The sequence below is a fragment of the Mytilus trossulus genome, chromosome 8 (assembly GCF_036588685.1).
Source record: "Mytilus trossulus isolate FHL-02 chromosome 8, PNRI_Mtr1.1.1.hap1, whole genome shotgun sequence".
Classification (NCBI taxonomy): domain Eukaryota; kingdom Metazoa; phylum Mollusca; class Bivalvia; order Mytilida; family Mytilidae; genus Mytilus; species Mytilus trossulus.
In genome coordinates, this window is record NC_086380.1 from 4738410 (window position 1) to 4760280 (window position 21871).

A 21871-nucleotide genomic window follows, 5' to 3' on the forward strand; every position below is an offset into this window, starting at 1 on the left:
CATTGGATTAATTTTAAGATTTAACCAATGAAATAAGTCCTTTTAAAATACTCGTACTTTCACTTTGTCGATTTTAGTAACAACATGAGAGATTCCGAAAAGAAGTTGCAGCCGATTGAAAAATGACACGAAGGCGTTCATCGGATTTCATTTTAAATATGATTTCTATTGCGATTTGTAAGATTAGAGGCGAATTCTAACATATATATATTTATTTTTTTATGCATCAACAACTGTTTCCCCCCCACAATCTCCTTACATTTAAAACAAATTTATTTATCTTTATGTTGACATTGTTGTTAGTTGTCACTAACACTTCATCAATTGTAATACTCAGTATCCCCAGAACAGTCTGCACCTAAAACTTTTTCAAATACCAGCCTGAAGACTAATATTTTGACATTTTTCTTATAGTCCAAACGAAATTTTACTACTAAGTCTTTCCCTAACTGTGCAGACTGCCAGTACCATGTAATTAATTTTGCTGGTACAAGTATGTTTGCCAACAAACAGGTATTGCATTGCAATCAGTGAGTTTTATTGACAAATTCCTACTAGTCCACTGGAGCACCAGCTAACAAAATCTACTGATCTGACGCAAATTATATTGGTCTCCGACCAACAGACCAGTGCCAATTTCTACTATTGAGGCACAGGAATTCCTAAAAGTACAGCTGAATCAATAGCTTGATTTACAAAAAATGTACTATTATTTACAACTATGCATTGAGACTTATAACAGACAGGAAAGAGTTAGGAAATTAGTTTGAATACAGTAATATCGCCCAAAAGTACATGGCTTAATTAGATACATTTGTAAGTAGTGATCAAGTTTAGAACTAATATGAATAAATCCTTTACCATGACAAGATGCATTAGTTGCACGTCAGCAAAGACCATCAACAATTTTGATTTAGAAATTAAAACTTTTTAAGTTTTAAGTGAAAAAGTAGTGAAACTTGTGTCTTATTTACTACATGTATGTAATATGTGTGCCTGCAAGTATCTTTACCAGATCAGACACTTACACAAAATAAGTAAAATGCAAAATGATTTCAAGCCAAAGTGAGTGAAACTATTATCAGTTATATTCATAGACATAACACGGTATGCAATTAAAACAAAAATTGAGGATTTTTGCAGGATAATTAACAATGAACCCTGTCATGCCTATATATATTTTATTTGCAAATTTTGGTATTTTATTGTTATTTTAGTTGATGTAGATTACTAAGGAGTAAAGAAGCATATATTATTTATTTACAAGATCTGGTAGCAAAAGAAGGAGAATATCAATTATGTTTCAATATTTACAACTTTCAATACATAATTTGTCATTGGCAGTTTTATATATAAAAATTGACTGTAAACATTTTTCATTGTTTTTATTACAGGCTTCTTAATCCTATGTCCAAATGGTTTAGTAAACTCAGAAGAGGAAGACAATGGTATGTATCATACAGAATCACAAACATTGTATTATTAAGATATTTGTATGAATAGAATTAAAAATATATATCTAAACAGTAACATACAGTCTTAAAAAGTTTTGAATTATCTATTCAAAAGACCAGCAATTAACACTAAATTCTGTACATGACAAAAACTGAATGATATAACTTATGGCAGTCTCTGACCAGGTTCCTGACTTCTGACATGCGTGAGGTTGTGAGTTTGAACCCCAGCACACTCGACTCCTATCTTAATTGACTAGGATTGTCAGTTTTGCTATCTAAGGTCAGTGGTTTTTTTTGGCACTCCAGCTCCCTCCAAAAATATAAACTTGCTTCCATGAAATAGCCTAAATGCCGTGCTTAAAGGTAGTGTTAAAACTCCAAAAATCAAAACAGATAAGAATACGAACATGTCACGTTGTGGTAGGGTTTAACAGATTGATTTTTCATGATATTACATGTAACATGTTATTGACATTGAGATAATTGTTTTTACTAAATTTGTATGGAATATAATCAACGATAGAGTGATCCTTTAGGAAATGATAGATAAATAATGAAATCTATATTGTAAGTGCAAATAAAATGCCACAGTTTGATCTTTATACTTGCAAGTTGCATTCACTAGAAATGGCAATTAGTTGGATTTTTGTACATACTTATTAACATGCAATAATTAAAATTTTAGATATTAAGATTCAAGTACCATGTAGTTATCATTTGTGTTTTACACAGTACAGTATCACTGTGGAGTCATTTTTTGTGGGTCCCAACTTTTGCGGATTGAGGAGAACTTTATTTTTGTTAAATGTTGATATTTAATTTCATGGTTTTGACAATCTCTGCATATGAAACCTAAAGAAAATATGTCATTCATTGAAAATTTGAATTCGGGGATCACCTGTACCCACAAAATGCAAGAAAATTGGTATTCAGCAAATATAATGAATCCTTAGTATGGAAACAAAAATCAAATAATTTATTGATTTCTTATTTACAAATATAAAAGAATCACTCTTGCTCTATTGCTTAATTGTGTAGTAAAATATAATTAGATAAATTTTTGTTTAATTTTTATTTGTCATGTATGTATATTTTTGTTTTATAGAATTAACTGGTGAACAGATAATCTTTGTGGTAGTGACACAACCAAATAAGTACCATGTCAGCAGAGCTGAAGAGTTCAAAACCCATTTCAAAGCACAACTTACTCATATGGACAAGGTGTGGCCTGATTAGATCTTTCAATAGAAATATTTAGAAACAAGGCCTAAAATAAATTATTGTTTGTTTCCCCAATCCCTACCAACCCTGCAAAAATGATCAAAACTTAGTTGAATATTAATTTATTCATTTCTGATTTTCAGGCTTGCCATATCAACAGATATTGTTCCAGCTTTTTTGAAAAAAATAAAATTATTTCCCTACTTACCTACCCACACCTGGCTTGGCTAAGTCGGGATTGGGGAAACAAACCTTATATTAATTTAGGCCCAAAATGAATTTGGTTGATTTGTGAAAGATTTTGTGCCATCATGGCCATCAAACATGGCAGAATGGGCAATAACTCCAAACTCAAATTATGTCAATGGAAAATTAAACTCATTAAACCTTAAACTTTAAATAGAATTTCACAATGTAACTGTTTTCCAACAACACTTATAAAACAGCATCAGTTGGTAAATATATCGTCATAAATGATCAAATAAATGTCCATACCAGATGTCTAGCATGAATGTAAATTACAGAGTTAGCTCCCTTTAATTTTTAATATCTAGCGCATTTCAACAAAATTATAAATTGAAATACCAGTGACTTTTTCATAAAACATCTTACATTGAAATTGATCGTAAGTTATACTAAAATGTGTATGTCTGGCTTACAAGTTCTTTTAGTCTTAAGAATTTTTGTGAAAGAGTTGCAGAACAAGAAAAGGAATTGAATGTTATATTCCTACACTGTTATACATTTTGAACTAAAATCAATTAAAATAAGCAGGTTTTTGTTCGTCATGTTTTAACCACTGCTTGATTCTTAGGCAGACTGGCACTTAAAAATTCTATAACTAAATGAATTAGACAACCATTAATTTGTTGTCACTAAAATGGATGCTTTTTCATTCATATTTGGTTCCATATTGGAATATGTAGCCAAACATATTATACATGTAACTTTGTTTTTATGTTGTAGAATGATCAGCCAAAACTATATTTCACACATAAAGAATGGGATAATATAAATGGAGCTTGGACATTCTTTCCCATATTTAAACTGTAAGTGACACTACTGTCTATTTTTGTTTTTAGAAAAAACTTAGAAGAAAGCTAACAGATGCCAAAGGAAAACATAAACTGCATATAAAGTCCAAAGTAAGCTGTCAATACCATGGCAAAAACTTAAAAAAAAAAGAAAAAAAAAAAAGGGCAAACACTAGTTTAGAAAGATTCTATTCTATTACATTTAATTTATGTAATTAATAAAAGAAAAATATCTTTATGATTTATTTCCTTTTGGAAGGTATCTTGAACATATTCACATTGGTAAATTTGTACATATAAAAGTACATTTCTTAGTTATAGGGAAGGAATTGGGTTTGTGTATGATTTTTTAAGAGTTACAATTATAAATGTTTGTACTTGATATTTCTTCAATAATTAGTCATAAATTGCATGTCTTCTTGTTTATGATGAAAAGAATTTTGATTAGTGAGTGATTTAATAAAACAAAGATAACAAAAGAACAGTTTCAGTAGCACTTAAATGTGTAATGCATAGTGACTGAAATGTGTAATGCATAGTGACTGAAATGTGTAATGCATAGTGACTGAAATGTGTAATGCATAGTGACTGAAATGTGTAATGCATAGTGACTGAAATGTGTAATGCATAGTGACTGAAATGTGTAATGCATAGTGACTGAAATGTGTAATTCATAGTGGCTGAAATGTGTAATGCAAAGTGACTGAAATGTGTAATTCATAGTGACTGAAATGTGTAATTCATAGTGACTGAAATGTGTAATTCATAGTGACTGAAATGTGTAATTCATAGTGACTGAAATGTGTAATTCATAGTGACTGAAATGTGTAATGCATAGTGACTGAAATGTGTAATGCATAGTGACTATGTGTAATGCATAGTGACTGAAATGTGTAATGCATAGTGACTGAAATGTGTAATTCATAGTGACTGAAATGTGTAATGCATAGTGACTGAAATGTGTAATTCATAGTGACTGAAATGTGTAATGCATAGTGACTGAAATGTGTAATTCATAGTGACTGAAATGTGTAATTCATAGTGACTGAAATGTGTAATTCATAGTGACTGAAATGTGTAATGCATAGTGACTGAAATGTGTAATTCATAGTGACTGAAATGTGTAATGCATAGTGACTGAAATGTGTAATTCATAGTGACTGAAATGTGTAATGCATAGTGACTGAAATGTGTAATTCATAGTGACTGAAATGTGTAATTCATAGTGGCTGAAATGTGTAATTCATAGTGACTGAAATGTGTAATTCATAGTGACTGAAATGTGTAATGCATAGTGACTGAAATGTGTAATTCATAGTGACTGAAATGTGTAATGCATAGTGACTGAAATGTGTAATGCATAGTGACTGAAATGTGTAATTCATAGTGACTGAAATGTGTAATGCATAGTGACTGAAATGTGTAATTCATAGTGACTGAAATGTGTAATGCATAGTGACTGAAATGTGTAATTCATAGTGACTGAAATGTGTAATGCATAGTGACTGAAATGTGTAATTCATAGTGACTGAAATGTGTAATTCATAGTGACTGAAATGTGTAATTCATAGTGGCTGAAATGTGTAATGCATAGTGACTGAAATGTGTAATGCATAGTGACTATCAGTAATGCATAGTGACTGAAATGTGTAATTCAAAGTGGCTAAAATGTGTAATGCATAGTGACTGAAATGTGTAATTCATAGTGACTGAAATGTGTAATTCATAGTGACTGAAATGTGTAATGCATAGTGACTGAAATGTGTAATTCATAGGGACTGAAATGTGTAATTCATAGTGGCTGAAATGTGTAATGCATAGTGACTGAAATGTGTAATTCATAGTGACTATGTGTAATGCATAGTGACTGAAATGTGTAATGCATAGTGACTGAAATGTGTAATGCATAGTGACTGAAATGTGTAATGCATAGTGACTATGTGTAATGCATAGTGACTGAAATGTGTAATGCATAGTGACTATCAGTAATGCATAGTGACTGAAATGTGTAATTCAAAGTGGCTAAAATGTGTAATGCATAGTGACTGAAATGTGTAATGCATAGTGACTGAAATGTGTAATGCATAGTGACTATGTGTAATTCATAGTGACTGAAATGTGTAATGCATAGTGACTGAAATGTGTAATGCATAGTGACTGAAATGTGTAATGCATAGTGACTGAAATGTGTAATGCATAGTGACTGAAATGTGTAATGCATAGTGACTATCAGTAATGCATAGTGACTGAAATGTGTAATTCAAAGTGGCTAAAATGTGTAATGCATAGTGACTGAAATGTGTAATGCATAGTGACTGAAATGTGTAATTCATAGTGACTGAAATGTGTAATGCAAAGTGACTGAAATGTGTAATTCATAGTGACTGAAATGTGTAATTCATAGTGACTGAAATGTGTAATTCATAGTGACTGAAATGTGTAATGCATAGTGACTGAAATGTGTAATTCATAGTGGCTGAAATGTGTAATGCATAGTGACTGAAATGTGTAATGCATAGTGACTGAAATGTGTAATGCATAGTGACTGAAATGTGTAATGCATAGTGACTATGTGTAATGCATAGTGACTGAAATGTGTAATTCATAGTGACTATGTGTAATGCATAGTGACTGAAATGTGTAATTCATAGTGGCTGAAATGTGTAATGCATAGTGACTGAAATGTGTAATGCATAGTGACTATGTGTAATGCATAGTGACTGAAATGTGTAATGCATAGTGACTATCAGTAATGCATAGTGACTGAAATGTGTAATTCAAAGTGGCTAAAATGTGTAATGCATAGTGACTGAAATGTGTAATTCATAGTGACTGAAATGTGTAATTCATAGTGACTGAAATGTGTAATTCATAGTGGCTGAAATGTGTAATTCATAGTGGCTGAAATGTGTAATTCATAGTGACTGAAATGTGTAATTCATAGTGGCTGAAATGTGTAATTCATAGTGACTGAAATGTGTAATGCATAGTGACTGAAATGTGTAATTCATAGTGGCTGAAATGTGTAATGCATAGTGACTGAAATGTGTAATTCATAGTGACTGAAATGTGTAATTCATAGTGGCTGAAATGTGTAATTCATAGTGACTGAAATGTGTAATTCATAGTGACTGAAATGTGTAATTCATAGTGGCTGAAATGTGTAATTCATAGTGGCTGAAATGTGTAATTCATAGTGACTGAAATGTGTAATTCATAGTGGCTGAAATGTATGAGAGGCCGATCATGTCAAAAACCCGATAAAGTAACGCGTTAAAATTAAACGCGATAAAATCACATTTAACGCGATAAATACAGTTTTAACGCGAAAAGAAATCAATATTTTTAACGCGTTAAACTTTGCAATTATCAAGTTTGGGATTTATCCCGTACATGTAGGTGCAAATTGACGTTTATCGCGATAATATATCCGTCGCACTGGCCACATGTGTCATAATAAATCACATTAACGTGTTAAATTCAACACAAAAACGTTGCTACGATACATTATTAAAACTTCATTTAACGTGTTAAAATAACATTTAACGCGTTTAAGTTGCATTTAACGTGTTAAAATTACATTTAACGCGTTAAAGTTGCATTTAACGCGTTAAAGTTGCATTTAACGCGTTAAAGTTGCATTCAACGCGTTAAAGTTGCATTTAACGCGTTAAAGTTGCATTCAACGCGTTAAAGTTGCATTTAACGCGTTAAAGTTGCTTTTAACGCGGTAAAGTTGCTTTTAACGCTGTAAAGTTGCTTTTAACGCGGTAAAGTTGCTTTGACGTGTTGAAGTTGCATTAAACAGGTAAACGTTGCTTTAACGCGTTACAGTTACATTTAAGGAGGCTCGCGGGTATAAGATTTCCGAAAAAAAATAAACTTTAATTTTTCGCTACAAATTTTATTTGGTACCTTGAGTAGTTGTTACTTTATCATATGATCCAAAAATCATTCCAAAAAATCAATTCGTGTTGGCCCCAGATAACTTTGAAAATGTTGATAACACTGAAAAAGCTCCAAATTATCTCCCTTTGGTGCAAAAAATACCATTTTTTGGCATTAAAATTGAAATATCTTTTTTAACTCATCGGTGACCTATATTTTTTATTGTTGTCTTTGTATAAGCTGTACATAAACTAAATAACTGTAAAATTTAAGCGATTTCTGTAATTTAGTTCTTTTTTTATTTCGATATTACCGCTATTTCTCCTATTAGTTCAACAGAAAAAAAAAAGGACATTAACAAAAATGTATGCTACTTTCGAAGGCAGATAGTGAGCGTAAATGAACGGTGACCCCATTTTTTTATTTCATTTTTCCATTAAGAATAAGATAAAGTTCCTTTATAGAAAAATATAGAGAAATCCTATATTAAATAAAAAAAAATGATTTAGACCCGCGAGCCCCCTTAACACGTTAAAATTGCATTCAACGCGTTAAAGATGCATTTAACACGTTAAAACTGCATTTTACGCGTTACAGTAGCATTTAACGCTTTAAAGATGCATTTAACGCGTTAAAATAACAATTAACGCGTTAAAACTGCATTTTACGCATTAAAGTTGCTTTTAACGCGTAAAACTTGCTTTTAACGCATAACATTAACATTTAACGCGTTCAAGTTGCATTTAACGCGTTAACGTTGCATTTAACGCGTTAAAGTTGCATTTTTCTCGTTGAAGTTGCTTTTAACGCATTAAAGTTGCTTTTAACGCGGTAAACTTGCTTTTAACGCGTTAAGATAAAATTTAACGCGTTGAAGTTGCATTTAACGCATTAAAGTTTCCTTTAACGCGTTAAAGTTGCGTTTAACGCGTTAAAGTTGCTTTTAACGCATTAAAGTTGCGTTTAACGCGGTAAACTTGCTTTTAACGCGTTAAAGTTGCTTTTAACGCGGTAAACTTGCTTTTAACGCGTTAAGATAACATTTAACGCGTTGAAGTTGCATTTAACTCGTTAAAGTTGCTTTTAACGCATAAAAGTTTCTTTCAACGCGTTAAAGTTGCGTTTAACGCGTTAAAATTGCTTAATTCTGTTGACAGTTATGATTTTTCTACTCTGTACACTACACTTCCACACAATCTTATAAAGAAAAAGTTTTTGTATTTGATAAAATGGTCTTTCGAAAAATCTCATTGTAATTTTATTTGCTGTAACTCGTTTAAGGCCTTTTTCTGTAACGAAAAAGGAAAGTATGCTAGATACACTTACTGGAAATGTGAGGATATGATTGAAGCTTTAAACTTTCTGCTTGATAACATTTATGTACGTTTCGGCGATAAAGTGTATCGTCAGGTAGTAGGTATTCCTATGGGCACCAACTGTGCCCCTTTAATAGCAGATTTATTTCTATATTGCTATGAATCTCAGTTTATGACCAAACTAAGTAAAGACCCATCATTGTTACATTTGGTTGATACATTCAAAAATACCTACCGTTATCTGGATGATATTTTTTCGTTGAATAATCCAGAGTTCTCTAAATATACTTCAGAAATTTACCCAAACGAACTTACTTTAACTAAATCTAACATAAACAGCAGCAGTTGTCCTTTTCTAGATTTAGACATTTCAATTTCAAACGGGAAACTTCACACTAAAATTTACGACAAAAGAGACGATTTTTCATTTCCTATTGTTAATTTTCCTTTTTTAGACGGCGATGTGCCTTTGGCTCCATCATACGGTGTTTATATATCGCAACTCATTCGGTTTGCCCGTGTGTGTTCTGATGTCATAGATTTTAACGAACGTAATCAATGCATCACTGGTAAATTGTTGTGTCAGGGATTTCGATACCATAAATTACTTAAAACTTTTACTAAATTCTTTCATAGATACAAAGATTTGATTAGTAAATTTGGCTATACCTGTAGAAAGCTTATTAAATATGGTATTTCTCATCCTAAAATTTATGGTAATATTGTACTTAAATCCTTGTAAACTCATCGAACCTTTAAACAAACTTATAAGTAAGGGTTATCGTACCAATATTGTAATTAGATCTCTGAATATAGTTCATATTGGCACTAATATTGATTTTGTCATTAGCAAATTAAAACATTACTAAATTTCATTATCTTTTGAGGCGAGATGTATAGGGGACACAGCCACGTTAACTTTTATTTCTATAGAAGTCGCTCTTCACTATACTACTACCTGTCGATACATTTATTTTTGGCATTGCACAAGTCATGTCTTCTTTGACTATTAATGACGTTAAAATACTAAATCCCTGTGATGTGTTTTAGTCGATTTTAGTCTCTGATGCATGATTTTTTACTATTAATTGGTTTTGGCTTTTAACTAGCTGTCAGTAACTGCGAGTACTCTCAAATCGTATTTTCTTGTTAATTCGACCTGTTGATACTGTTTATAATGCTTTTTTGTCATTTTTTATTTATATGGATCTTGGCTGTATACCAGCTTTGATTATTTGTAATATCTTCAATTTTTCACTTATTCTTACAACCGTTGTATAAACTTCAAGATTATAAAAAAACGGTTTTTTTCTAAAGTGAACATTGATTGGTTAAATATTTCTCAGTGTGTTTGAATTTGTTTGAAAGACTTTTGGTCATGACTGTTTGTCTCTATATATAATATTTAATTAACTGTGCATTTGTATTCAGATATCGCAGATCAAATTTATTCGTTCTTTGTGTAATCATACGTTTTTTGATTGAGTTAAGTCTGCTAATTGATATTTTATCGTATGTTTTTATATGTTGTGATGTTATGCTATTGTTTCAGAAAAAGGGAGAAGGTTTGGGCCCATTAAAACGTTTAATCCCGCTGCAAATGTTTGCACCTGTCCTAAGTCAGGAATCTGATGTACAGTAGTTGTCGTTTGTTTATGTAATATATACGTGTTTCTCGTTTCTCGTTTTGTTTATATAGATTAGACCGTTGGTTTTCCCGTTTGAATGGTTTTACACTAGTAATTTTGGGGCCCTTTATAGCTTGTTGTTCGGTGTGAGCCAAGGCTCCGTGTTGAAGGCCGTACTTTAACCTATAATGGTTTAATTTTTAAATTGTTATTTGGATGGAGAGTTGTCTCATTGGCACTCACACCACATCTTCCTATATCTATTTAACGCGTTAAAGTTGCATTTAAGCGTTAAAGAAGCTTTTACGTAATGTTCTGCTAATCTCAACATTATCGCGTTAATAGATGTAGATATGACACATCCGGCCATTTCATTTATTAGGTTTCGAGTAAAACCTGACGTCTTAAAACTTAGTTAAGGCGAAAGTAGAAAGTTTTTCTGTCATTTTTTGTAGTGAATTGCCTAACGCGTTAAATTATCAATTAACGCGTTAAAAATAATTTTAACGCGTTTAAACTACATTTATCGCGTTAAATGTGAATTTATCGCGTTAAATGTTAACGCGTTACTTTATCGGGTTTTTGACATGAACGGCCTTTCATAGAAATGTGTAATGCATTGTGACTGAAATGTGTGATGCATAGTGACTGAAATGTGTAATGCATAGTGACTGAAATGTGTAACGCATAGTGACTATCGGTAATGCATAGTGACTGAAATGTGTAATGCATAGTGACTGAAATGTGTAATGCATAGTGACTGAATGAAATGTGTAATGCATAGTGACTGAAATGTGTAATGCACAGTGACTGACATGTGTAATGCATAGTGACTATGTGTAATACATAGTGACTGAAATGAGAAATGCATAGTGACTATGTGTAATGCATAGTGACTGAAATGTGTAATGCATAGTGAATGAATGAAATGTGTAATGCATAGTGAATGAAATGTGTAATGCACAGTGACTGAAATGTGTAATGCATAGTGACTGAAATGTGTAATGCACAGCCACTGAAATGTGTAGTGCACCATTGCTGAAATGTGTAATGCATAGTGACTGAAATATGTAATGCAGTTACAGAAATGTGTAATGCATAAAGACTGAAATGTGTAATGCATAGTGACTGAAATGTGTAATGCATAGTGACTGAAATGTGTAATGCACAGCGACTGAAATGTGTAATGTGTAGTCCTTCTTTTGTATTGTTGATAATTGATTGATTGATTTGTGTTTAACTCCACTTTCAACTTTATTGTGCTATTTCGTAGCCATCAGTTTTTAGCTCACCTGGCCAGCAGGGCCAAGTGAGCTTTTCTCATCACTTGGCGTCCGTCCTCCATTGTCGTCCGTTGTCCGTCGTTGTCGTTAACTTTTACAAAAATCTTCTTCTCTGAAACTGCTGGGCCAAATTAAACCAAACTTGGCCACAATCATCATTGGGGTATCTTGTTTAAAAAATGTGTAGCGTGACCCGCCAAACCAACCAAGACGGCCACCATGGCTAAAAATAGAACATAGGGGTAAAACACAGTTTTTGGCTTATAACTCAAAAACCAAAGCATTTAGAGCAAATCTGACGTGGGGTAAAATTGTTTATCAGGTCATGATCTATCTGCCCTGAAATTTTTAGATGAATCGGGCAATCCGTTGTTGGGTTGCTGCCCCTGAATTGGTAATTTTAAGGAAATTTTGCTGTTTTTGGTTATTATCTTGAATATTCTTATAGATAGAGATAAACTGTAAACAGCAATAATGTACAGCAAAGTAAGACCTATAAATAAGTCAACATGACCAAAATGGTCAATTGACCCCCTAAGGAGTTATTGCCCTTCATAGTCAATTTTTAACAATTATCATAAAATTTGTAGATTTTCACTAACATTTTCCACAGAAACTACTGTTATAGATAGAGATAATTGTATGCAGCAAGAATAAAGTAAGATCTACAAACACATCACGATCACCAAAACACAATGTTGCCATGAATCCATCTGTGCCCTTTGTTTATATTCAAATAGACCAAGGTGAGTGACACAGGCTCTTTAGAGCCTCTAGTTTTTTGGTGGAAAAAGCCAGATTGCCCAAAGATAACCGCTGAACTTGGGTAGGAAAGTTACAATCCAAAGCAATGAAGATTGGTGTCCAGTGCACCTGGCCTGTGAAGAATTTGAACTCACAACCATCATTATTGTTATCGTATACTGACTAGTGATATTGTAGGTCCACTACTTACACCACTCCGCCACCTAGCTCCCTGTTGCTGATTGCAGACAGTTAAATTTTATTAAAGTGGTTGTTTTCCTTTAAAACTTTGTTTGTTTGTTGCACCTTTTAACTACATCTTCCCTGTACAATAGTTCTTTGTATCTCCAAACAAAATTACATGATGGTTGCTAATGAAACTTTGTGTATTTCTACAGCTTAGAAGAAGATTTGGATGACAAAGCTTGGGTATTCATCTGTGAAGAAGACACAAGATTAGATATACAAAAACTTATTAAAGTTCTTAGTAAATTTGACTATGATGAGGTGAGAATTTTAATGGGAAAAAGGTTAAAGAAATATAGATTTCTACACTGCAACAAGTGTATTACGATATTTCTCCACTCGAGATAGTTAAATTTTATTATCTAAAGCGCGAGGCTTGCTGAGCTCTTTAAATAACTAAAATTTAACTATTGAGAGTGGAGAAATATCATAATACATGAGTTATAGTGTCGGAATCTGTTTCTCTTATGATTTTTATCCTTCTTTTTCAAAGATTTTCAGAAACTTGTGTTCTTTTTATTTGACGTCATCAGGCATCTCACACCGGTCAGGAAATGTGAAAATAGCACAAAAATTAGAGAATATACAGATTGCATCTGTTACAAATTACTCAAATGAATATGTTTGATAATATTAACAGAATAATTTGATGACATTTGAAAAGTTATCTTAGTTATTATAATTAAATAAATTACATTGCTGCTAATGGTGTAATTGCAATTTATTTGACCATTTTTGCAATTTAATTTATTTTATAACATTTTGAATTGATTGACTTCACCCCTGATTTGTTATTTGAACTCCTTTATGACTGGGTTTAATCAAATGTACAAACCCTACTCTTTTTCAGAATGAAAACATCTAGATCGTTGGATAAAAGTCATTAAAACATCACAAAAAAAAAGATATTTTCTCTTCTAAATATTTGTTGATGTATAGTTTTCTACATATGATATGAAAATCCTTGTACCAAAACAGCAATATCATTATGACAGTTGTTATCAATATGTTTGATGTGATTGAGCTTTTGATTTTACCATTTGCTTTTGGACCTTCCATTTAAAATTTTCCTCAGAGTTCAGTGTTTTTGTTATGTTACTTTTTCCATGTAATGGATCAGCCTTTTTAATATGATGGTCCTGAACATGAAAAATTTACAACTGTACGTTAAACATTCAACAATCAATCAATCAATATTTAAAATTAATATCTTTGAATTTTAATTACAGGACTACTTTCTAGGCCATGCTTTGCAAGACCAACAAGCCACTATTATACATCACTATGCATTCCATGACAATCCAAAATCTTTCTCTTATCCAGATATTGGTGCTGGTTTTGCACTTAGTAATTCACTGTTTACAAGGTAAATATATGTTATTTGTTGACATGCCTTTATTGGTAATCTATCTTAAATTAATTCACAACTTTTCTTTACCCATTGAAAGCCCAAAATGGTACCAAACTTTGCTAGGGGCCGAAATAGTTAATCTACTGTATCATTGGCCTTTCATGAATGAGATTATGAGTCCAAATACAGATATGTCAAAACTTAATAGACTAGCTTTGCCAATTTACCATTTGAAAGATAGTGGTTCTTACCAAGCACTCTAGCTTCATTCACCAATAGAAGCTGACTACCACAATATAGCAATTGGAAAATCCTCCGCCCTAAGGTTATATTACTGATTTTTTTCTTAGAAATTTCATTAATGCATTCTGTATACTGGTCTGACAAACATAGATATAGGAAGATGTGGTGTGAGTGCCAATGAGACAACTCTCCATCCAAATAACAATTTAAAAATTAAACCATTATAGGTTAAAGTACGGCCTTCAACACGGAGCCTTGGCTCACACCGAAAACAACAAGCTATAAAGGGCCCCAAAATTACTAGTGTAAAACCATTCAAAAGGGAAAACCAACGGTCTAATCTATATAAACAAAACAAGAAACGAGAAACACGTATATATTACATAAACAAACGACAACTACTGTAATTAATTTAATCCAATACCTAAGTGACCTTTACCTAAACTTGAAGTTTTTATTATATTTTTCAGAATTGGTGATAATTGGCCAGATGAAGCGTATAGACTTGATTTTTCTATTGATCCTAAATATGAGGTAAATGATGAATATAAAATTTCAAAATTTTATGTAAATTTCAGTGAGTTATCAAATAAGGTAAGAAGAAAAAATATGTGGATTTTGGGCAAATGTAGATGAAAATGATATTTATACAAATTTTTTGTGAGATATTCTTTCACTGGCTACTGTTTGACATCAGATGAAGAGGATGGCACACTTTTAATGCCAACCTAAGAAGCATTAAAAGCACGTCATATATTCCATGATAAATCATTTAAAACAGACCTTTAATAAGTCATGACTGAAAATTAACTTATGTTTTTTATACTTTAATGATATTTAACTACCTTCTGGGTTCTCAGATATCTCAATTTATGTATTTCTAGTTAGCCAAGTATATTGATAACAATGGTAAAGGTGTGAAGATGACGGACATTAAACAACTGTGTACCACCAGGTCATCACAAGGATGTGCAACATGGTATCCTACTCCATTCCCTGATTGTGTAAGACAGTTTGTAAATTAAATGATAAAGTAGAATAGACAGACAAAAGGACCCGAGACTACTGGTACTCAAATAGAATGATTCTAATATTAAAACATTGAATGCATAAATAAAAGGTTATGTGAATGTGTCAAAAACCAAATAACTAAATATCACAACATGGTCCTCATTGATGATCATGCAACAACACCATTTAGCTGAATCTAAATCTTGCTCTGTGTTTAAATTACCCCCCAAAATATAAAAAAAAATACGAAAAGTAAACATATAAAAAAGGAAAAGAAAGTTAACGATGAATGTTTTAATAACCATGTTTACTTTGATGAAGGGTATTTTCTGTAGAGGCATAAATTTGCCTTGCAACATACCACACACAATTGTAGACATAATTGATATCAGATACTGGGAAATGGGTAAAAATAAATGTCTATTTTTAGGGAAAAGGAATACATGAAGACAAACTTTTTGTTGCAGTAAAGACATGTGAAAACTTTCACAAAGACAGAAGTAAGTTTTTGCTAATTATCTCCCTTTGCTAAGTAAACAAATTGAATATTTACAATTATGAATCTATATGGTACCTAAATTGAGGTTAAAGTCAGCTAGATATGTTAAATGTAACTAATAAAATAGGATTAGAATTAAAGGAATAATTTTATTTAAAATTATTTGTAATAGGAACATTTTCACAACTGATTTATAAATGTGAATATCTACTCAAGAACTACAGTAAAAAGTTTTTGATTTCCAACTTTGGTGGTAAAAAGATTTAAATTCATGATAAAATACATGTACCAAGTATCCTCATTAAATTCTGAAGAGCCAAAGTAAAAATAAGAATATTAAACCTTGTTTATGGATTTGGTAAAAAGGTATTACATGTTGTTTGTTATCTCCCCTTCATATGTTTAGAGTAATATTTTATTAGAGTTCTGGATATGTCCCATTTACTTAAAAAACAGAGATTTTTGGTGAAATTTTAGCTGAAAAGTCAAATAAAGATAATTTAAGAAATGATGTATATAATTCAACCAGTGTACGAAACTTTCAATATTTTAAATATCTGTTGTCACTTTTCTAGGGCAGTTAGGGGTATTATCTTTGTGATGGTTTATAGACTCTTTTCTAAATAATTATGAAATTCAACTGTTAATGTTGATAACCGTCTGCTGATATTTACCGAAACCCTAACAAATGTGAACTGTTTTTGTCTTGTAGCATTAGTATTTATCTTTATTTTCAGTTCCAGTAGTCAAAGCTACATGGGGTAATACAACAACACATATAGAATACTACAGTGAGACAGAAGATCCAGATATACCTACAGTAGATTTGGGTATACCCAATACAGAAAGAGGTATAATCAATTACAGCAGATTTCATTGTCAGAGTGTGAAGCCAAAGGTAATATATTTGGTTAGCTTGCTTGTTAGATAAACCGTGAGGTCATTGTTAGCTCTTTTGAACTACCCTCCTTTAAGAGTAGATTGGTCCAGCAGATAATCAATCTATATGTTTGTTGGATTAGGTTACTTCGAAAGGAGGGTAGTTTACCTGACATAACAATGACTTCACCGTTCAGCTAACAAGCAAGCTATCCAAAGATATCACCTTTGGCTTCACACACAATGGAATCAGCTGTAGGTGTTTCTGAAATTTGGTTTCAGTGTTTGTATATTTCAGCTATACAGTGTGATGTGTTTTCAGATTCATCACTCAACAACTTCCTGTTTACTGAACACACACATATTTTTACACTATTAAAATTACCCAGTTGTTGCAGGGTATCATCAGTGAGCATTAGCTAACAGTTTCACTTGTTTTTTTAACATACTATGTATTTTCTATCCAGGAATAGATAACCTAACATGCATTTTGCAAAACCTTTAGGAATGTCAAGTCTTCAATGCTCTTCAACCTTGTACATTATTTTGCCGTTTAATTTTTTTTTAATTACTAATATTAGTCAATGAAACAAATGTTTTGCGCACAACATTTAAACTCTGGTATCAATAATTAGTTTCTGTATTATGTATTAAAAAGATTAAGCATTCAGATTTATTGTTGGTAGTTTTTTTAGGACATACATATCTTAGTATTTGTCTTTTTACATTAGATATTAAAGTGCTTCACAGTGACCGTATATGAAGATTTATATTATGATTTTTATATGTTCACAGGACACTGTGGGAAAACAATGGCTATTATAAACAGATTTGACAGTCGGCCTGAGTTCAAAGGTTATACATGGTTACTTATTGCTGATGATGATACTATAATCAAGTAAGGACTGACAATAAATTCATCAAGTACTTTTAAATTTTAGATCTTTTTTAATAATTGCTAACTTAAATGTTAAAAAAATTATGCTTCATAAAGGATCTTTCAAGGTACAGTTTCCATGCCAGACTATTAGAAATTTTCAGATTATATTTAAGTTGCACACACTAATTAAATGGAAGGTATATAAAAGAAAAATATGAAGAAAACATAATTTGAAAAAATTAAAAACCTGAAAATCATAGTTTCATGAAATATCTTGATAATTTTCACTAAAATTAGATTGTTTTCACTTCAAAAAGCTAGCTTTGATTTCATACATTTTATTAAACATGAATGTTATGTGAATTTCAGTTTAGAAAGACTAAGAAAGCTATTAGCATGTTATGACTCTAAGGAACCTATTCATCTGGGGGAAAGATATGGATATAATGTTGCCAAGTATAGATGGGGTTATGATTACATCACAGGAGGTGGAGGGTAAGTGAACTATGAAGTATTTTAGCCTTTTAAAATAAAAGACTTTTCACTTACAGTTAGTATAAAAAAGAAGATGTGGTAAGATTGCAAATGAGACATCAATTCTCAAGAGACCAAATGAAATTAACAACTATAGGTTACTGTAAGGCCTTCAACAATTAGCAAAGCCCATACTGCTAAGTCAGCTATAAAAGGCCCTCTACTGACAAATCTGAAACGATTCAAACGAGAAAACTAACAGCCCAATTATTGTTCAAAACAAATATGTAACACAGACAAAAACAATCAACACTGAATTACAGGCGCCTGACTTGGGACAGGCATATACATACAGAATGTGGTGGGGTAGACATGCAAGTGGAATCCCAACCTTCCACTTAACCTGGCACAGTGGTGTAACAGTACAACATAACAACAAACTATAAAATTCAGTTGAAAAAGGCTTAACTCATCAGATGGATTCAAATAGAAATACAAGTTTCTTTGTAATTTACATAGTTTTGAATATGTTATTTAATACTGATGATGGTCAATGTTAAACTGAAACTACGTTTGAAATATAAGCCTGTATTCATGTTCAAAATGCATTAAACAAATCTAGAAATTAAAGAAGTTTGTATTTGATACTTATCAACTCTAAATGCAGCTTTTACATTTAAAAAAAAATAAAATTTTGCAATATTTATAAAACAAAGATTTTATTTTCACTCAAACCTTCAGCTGTCCATATAAAAGAACATCATTAAAAACTGTCTTTTTTATGTATTGCTTGTTTTCTTACCACATCTTACTTTTTTATATTTAACCTTTGAGACATGCTTATTTGTGATTCTTACTTAAACATCATTGGCTTTCTAATATTTAGCTTAGAGCATTATAGATGGGGGTTAATCCCAAAAAGCACTTGGACACATGAAATAATTAAATTATTTTTCATATTTTTTGCATTGAATTGATAGGATGTTACTGAGCAGAGCAGCAGTAGATATAATGAAAAAGAACAACTTGATCAACTGTAATACTAATGAATCTCCTGATGATATGACCTTGGGAATGAAGCTCAAGGGCATTGGTGTACCATTAACTCATACTATATACATGCATCAGGTAAGTGTTTCCATGGCAATGAAAAGGGTAACAAAGTTCAACAACATTAGTGACACTGTATTATAAACTCATACTATATATATTTATTGCAGTAGCAATGATAAAAAAAACAAAGCCAGGGGCGGAACCAAACAAATTAAAAATGGGGGTTCATACCTGCCAACTTTTGAAAATGCCCATGGGGGTTTTAGCGGGCGACAACAATTTCAAAGTTTAAAATTCTTTGCGACGACTATTTTGCGCGTGCTGTTTTGTAGTCTAGAAAAAGTGTCATATTTGAATGATTTGTAAGATGAGCTTACATCCCTTTTTTTAAGTTTATTTGCATGATTCTAGTTATTATATCAGCAGAAAATATGAACATGTAGCTGTAAGACCAGGAATTATTTTCATGTGTAAGGATACTAAATAGTTGTTGACTTTTCCAATTTAATATTATACACAAAGAAGGACCTTTATCAGGTTGGGAACAACACATAGGGATCCCCCTCAATGTTAGGACATTAAAAACCACTTTTAAAGTACAAATGAGCACACATTCATATGCATATTATTTGAAGAAACTTTTCCCAAAGAACTATACATCTTATGACCTATCTGGTATTATATGGTCAACACATGTCCAAGAATTTTGATATGTTCTTGGCCTTATATCTTCTTTATTATTCAAAATAATAGGACTCTTCATTTAGAAAAGCTGTTCCAAATATAATGTCAGAATTTCCCATTTTAAAGTTAATAAATCTACATTTTTCTGTTTTATTTTTTACAAGAGTGACCCCTTGACTAAGGGTAGTCCCTCATTTAAAGGATTCCTCATGTTGATGTGGGTGTGGGGGTCCATGTGAAAAATAATGAATAGTACATTATACTTTAAATGATTGAATACATACATGAAAGTATGTTACAGCAAGTGTATATGTAAGGTCAATAAATTAGTGAATAAACTACTAATTATTATATTCATGGTAGTACTGCATCATTGAAGTTTGTCAATCAGCCATGCTTTTATTCTTATTCTGTGTAAGAACCTCCTTGCAGTTGAAAAATCATTTGCCATGTTCATTCACGTTTTTACATCAACAAACAGTGGAATACAACACAAGTTCAATATCTAGCATGTTAAAACAATCTTGAGAGAAAACGTTTTTGATTGGCTGATTAATTTGATCATGAGAAACACACAATTTGATTGGCTGAACACGATTTTCCTCCATGAGACACAGTTCAAAATCGGGAACAACAATATTTTTCATGTAGATTTTCACCAAATCGTGTTTTAGAGGGTTTTTCAGGAACACAATCATGCAATCGTGACTAAGGGTCAAAATCGTGTAGTACACGCCTAAATCGTGAAAGTTGGCAGGTATGGGGGTTCTTAACCCAGGACAAAGAGGGGTTCCAACCACATGTTCCCATTGAAATGCATCGATCGTATAAAAAAGGGGGGTTCCAAACCTGCCCCCTTAATCCTCCACTGAAAGCTAATGGTCAGTCACAGAAGAAAAACATGCTAGGAATTAAAAGTTGTAACTGGTGAAATTTTAATGCAGTTAATTAATTTTCAATTCACTCATTGCACTGTAAATGGTTCCTGTGAATTGATATGGTTGAACCAACCTATTAGGTCATTGAAATTGGTTTGGGATTTAGACTGACATTTTTTTATTAATTTTCATGAAAGTTGTGAAAATCTACAAAAAAGTAATGTAAAAAAAATACTGAACTCCAAGTCAAATTCAAAAGGAAAGTCTTTTCTGAAATGACAATACCAAAAGCTCAAACACATTGAATGAATGGAAAACAATTGTCATATTCCTGTCTTGGTACTGGCATTTCCTTATGTAGAAATTGGTGGATTAAACCTGGTATGATTATAAGTTTACCAAACATCTCAACTGTATGCCAGTTGCATAAAATTCTATTACATTGGTAACAAGTGTGAGCAAACCATAACAGTTCAAATTTAAAAAATTGGCATTCAGCAGTCAACATTGTAATATAATCTTAATCACTATAAAAACAAATAGATTGGTATATTGTTAAAATATCAAACTCACATACTTGCAACTCAACCTTAAACATAAAATATTTATATTGCATATAATACATAACAAATGTTGTCTCTGTCTTTAGGCTAGATTAGAAGATTACAGTCCAGAATACCTGCGACCAAGGACACATGTCTCATTCCATAAACACTGGATGAATGACCCTTATAAAGTGTATGATTATTTAATGAAGGAACCAGAAGAAGAACCAGTCATAGAAGAAGGACATGATGAGTTGTGATGAAAGCAATGCTAGGAATTAAAATCTGATTATTATTTTATACTGTAAACTCACTACTTTTTGTGATTTTTTTATTACTGTGAAAATTAAAACTAGATTGGTGTTGCAAAAATAAAAAAACTCCATTTTAAATTTGATAGCGTTATTTGTATTTGTATTTCCTGAAATCATAATACCGTTAAAATTTTAAGCTATAGAATTACAATTAAGAGTTGATAATATAAAAATTGTTAAAAGCAGAAAAATTGAACTGACAAAGGTGAAATTCAGCTTGAAGGCAATTCTAACAATAGTAAA

The 21871-nt window shown here is 31.7% G+C and overlaps 1 protein-coding gene across 1 annotated transcript; it reads left to right on the forward strand.

The window, feature by feature from the left end:
- The first annotated feature begins 43 nt into the window (after nucleotides 1–43).
- Nucleotides 44–21709, forward strand: LOC134728152 (beta-1,3-glucosyltransferase-like). Its single transcript, XM_063592624.1, has 14 exons — nucleotides 44–177; nucleotides 1395–1448; nucleotides 2563–2678; nucleotides 3645–3727; nucleotides 12970–13078; nucleotides 14047–14183; nucleotides 14882–14945; nucleotides 15296–15415; nucleotides 15853–15922; nucleotides 16659–16772; nucleotides 17596–17698; nucleotides 18050–18175; nucleotides 19135–19282; nucleotides 21419–21709. The coding sequence occupies exons 1-14, from the start codon at nucleotides 123–125 to the stop codon at nucleotides 21572–21574; spliced, it is 1455 nt and encodes a 484-aa protein (XP_063448694.1). The 5' UTR covers nucleotides 44–122; the 3' UTR covers nucleotides 21575–21709.
- The last annotated feature ends 162 nt before the right edge of the window (nucleotides 21710–21871 follow it).

Coding starts and splice junctions, on each gene's coding strand:
- LOC134728152 (XM_063592624.1), top strand. CDS start 123: ATGACACGAAGGCGTTCATCGGATTTCATTTTAAATATGATTTCTATT. Junction 3,728..12,969: donor TTCTTTCCCATATTTAAACT/GTAAGTGACACT, acceptor GTATTTCTACAG/CTTAGAAGAAGATTTGGATG. Junction 14,184..14,881: donor AGTAATTCACTGTTTACAAG/GTAAATATATGT, acceptor TATATTTTTCAG/AATTGGTGATAATTGGCCAG.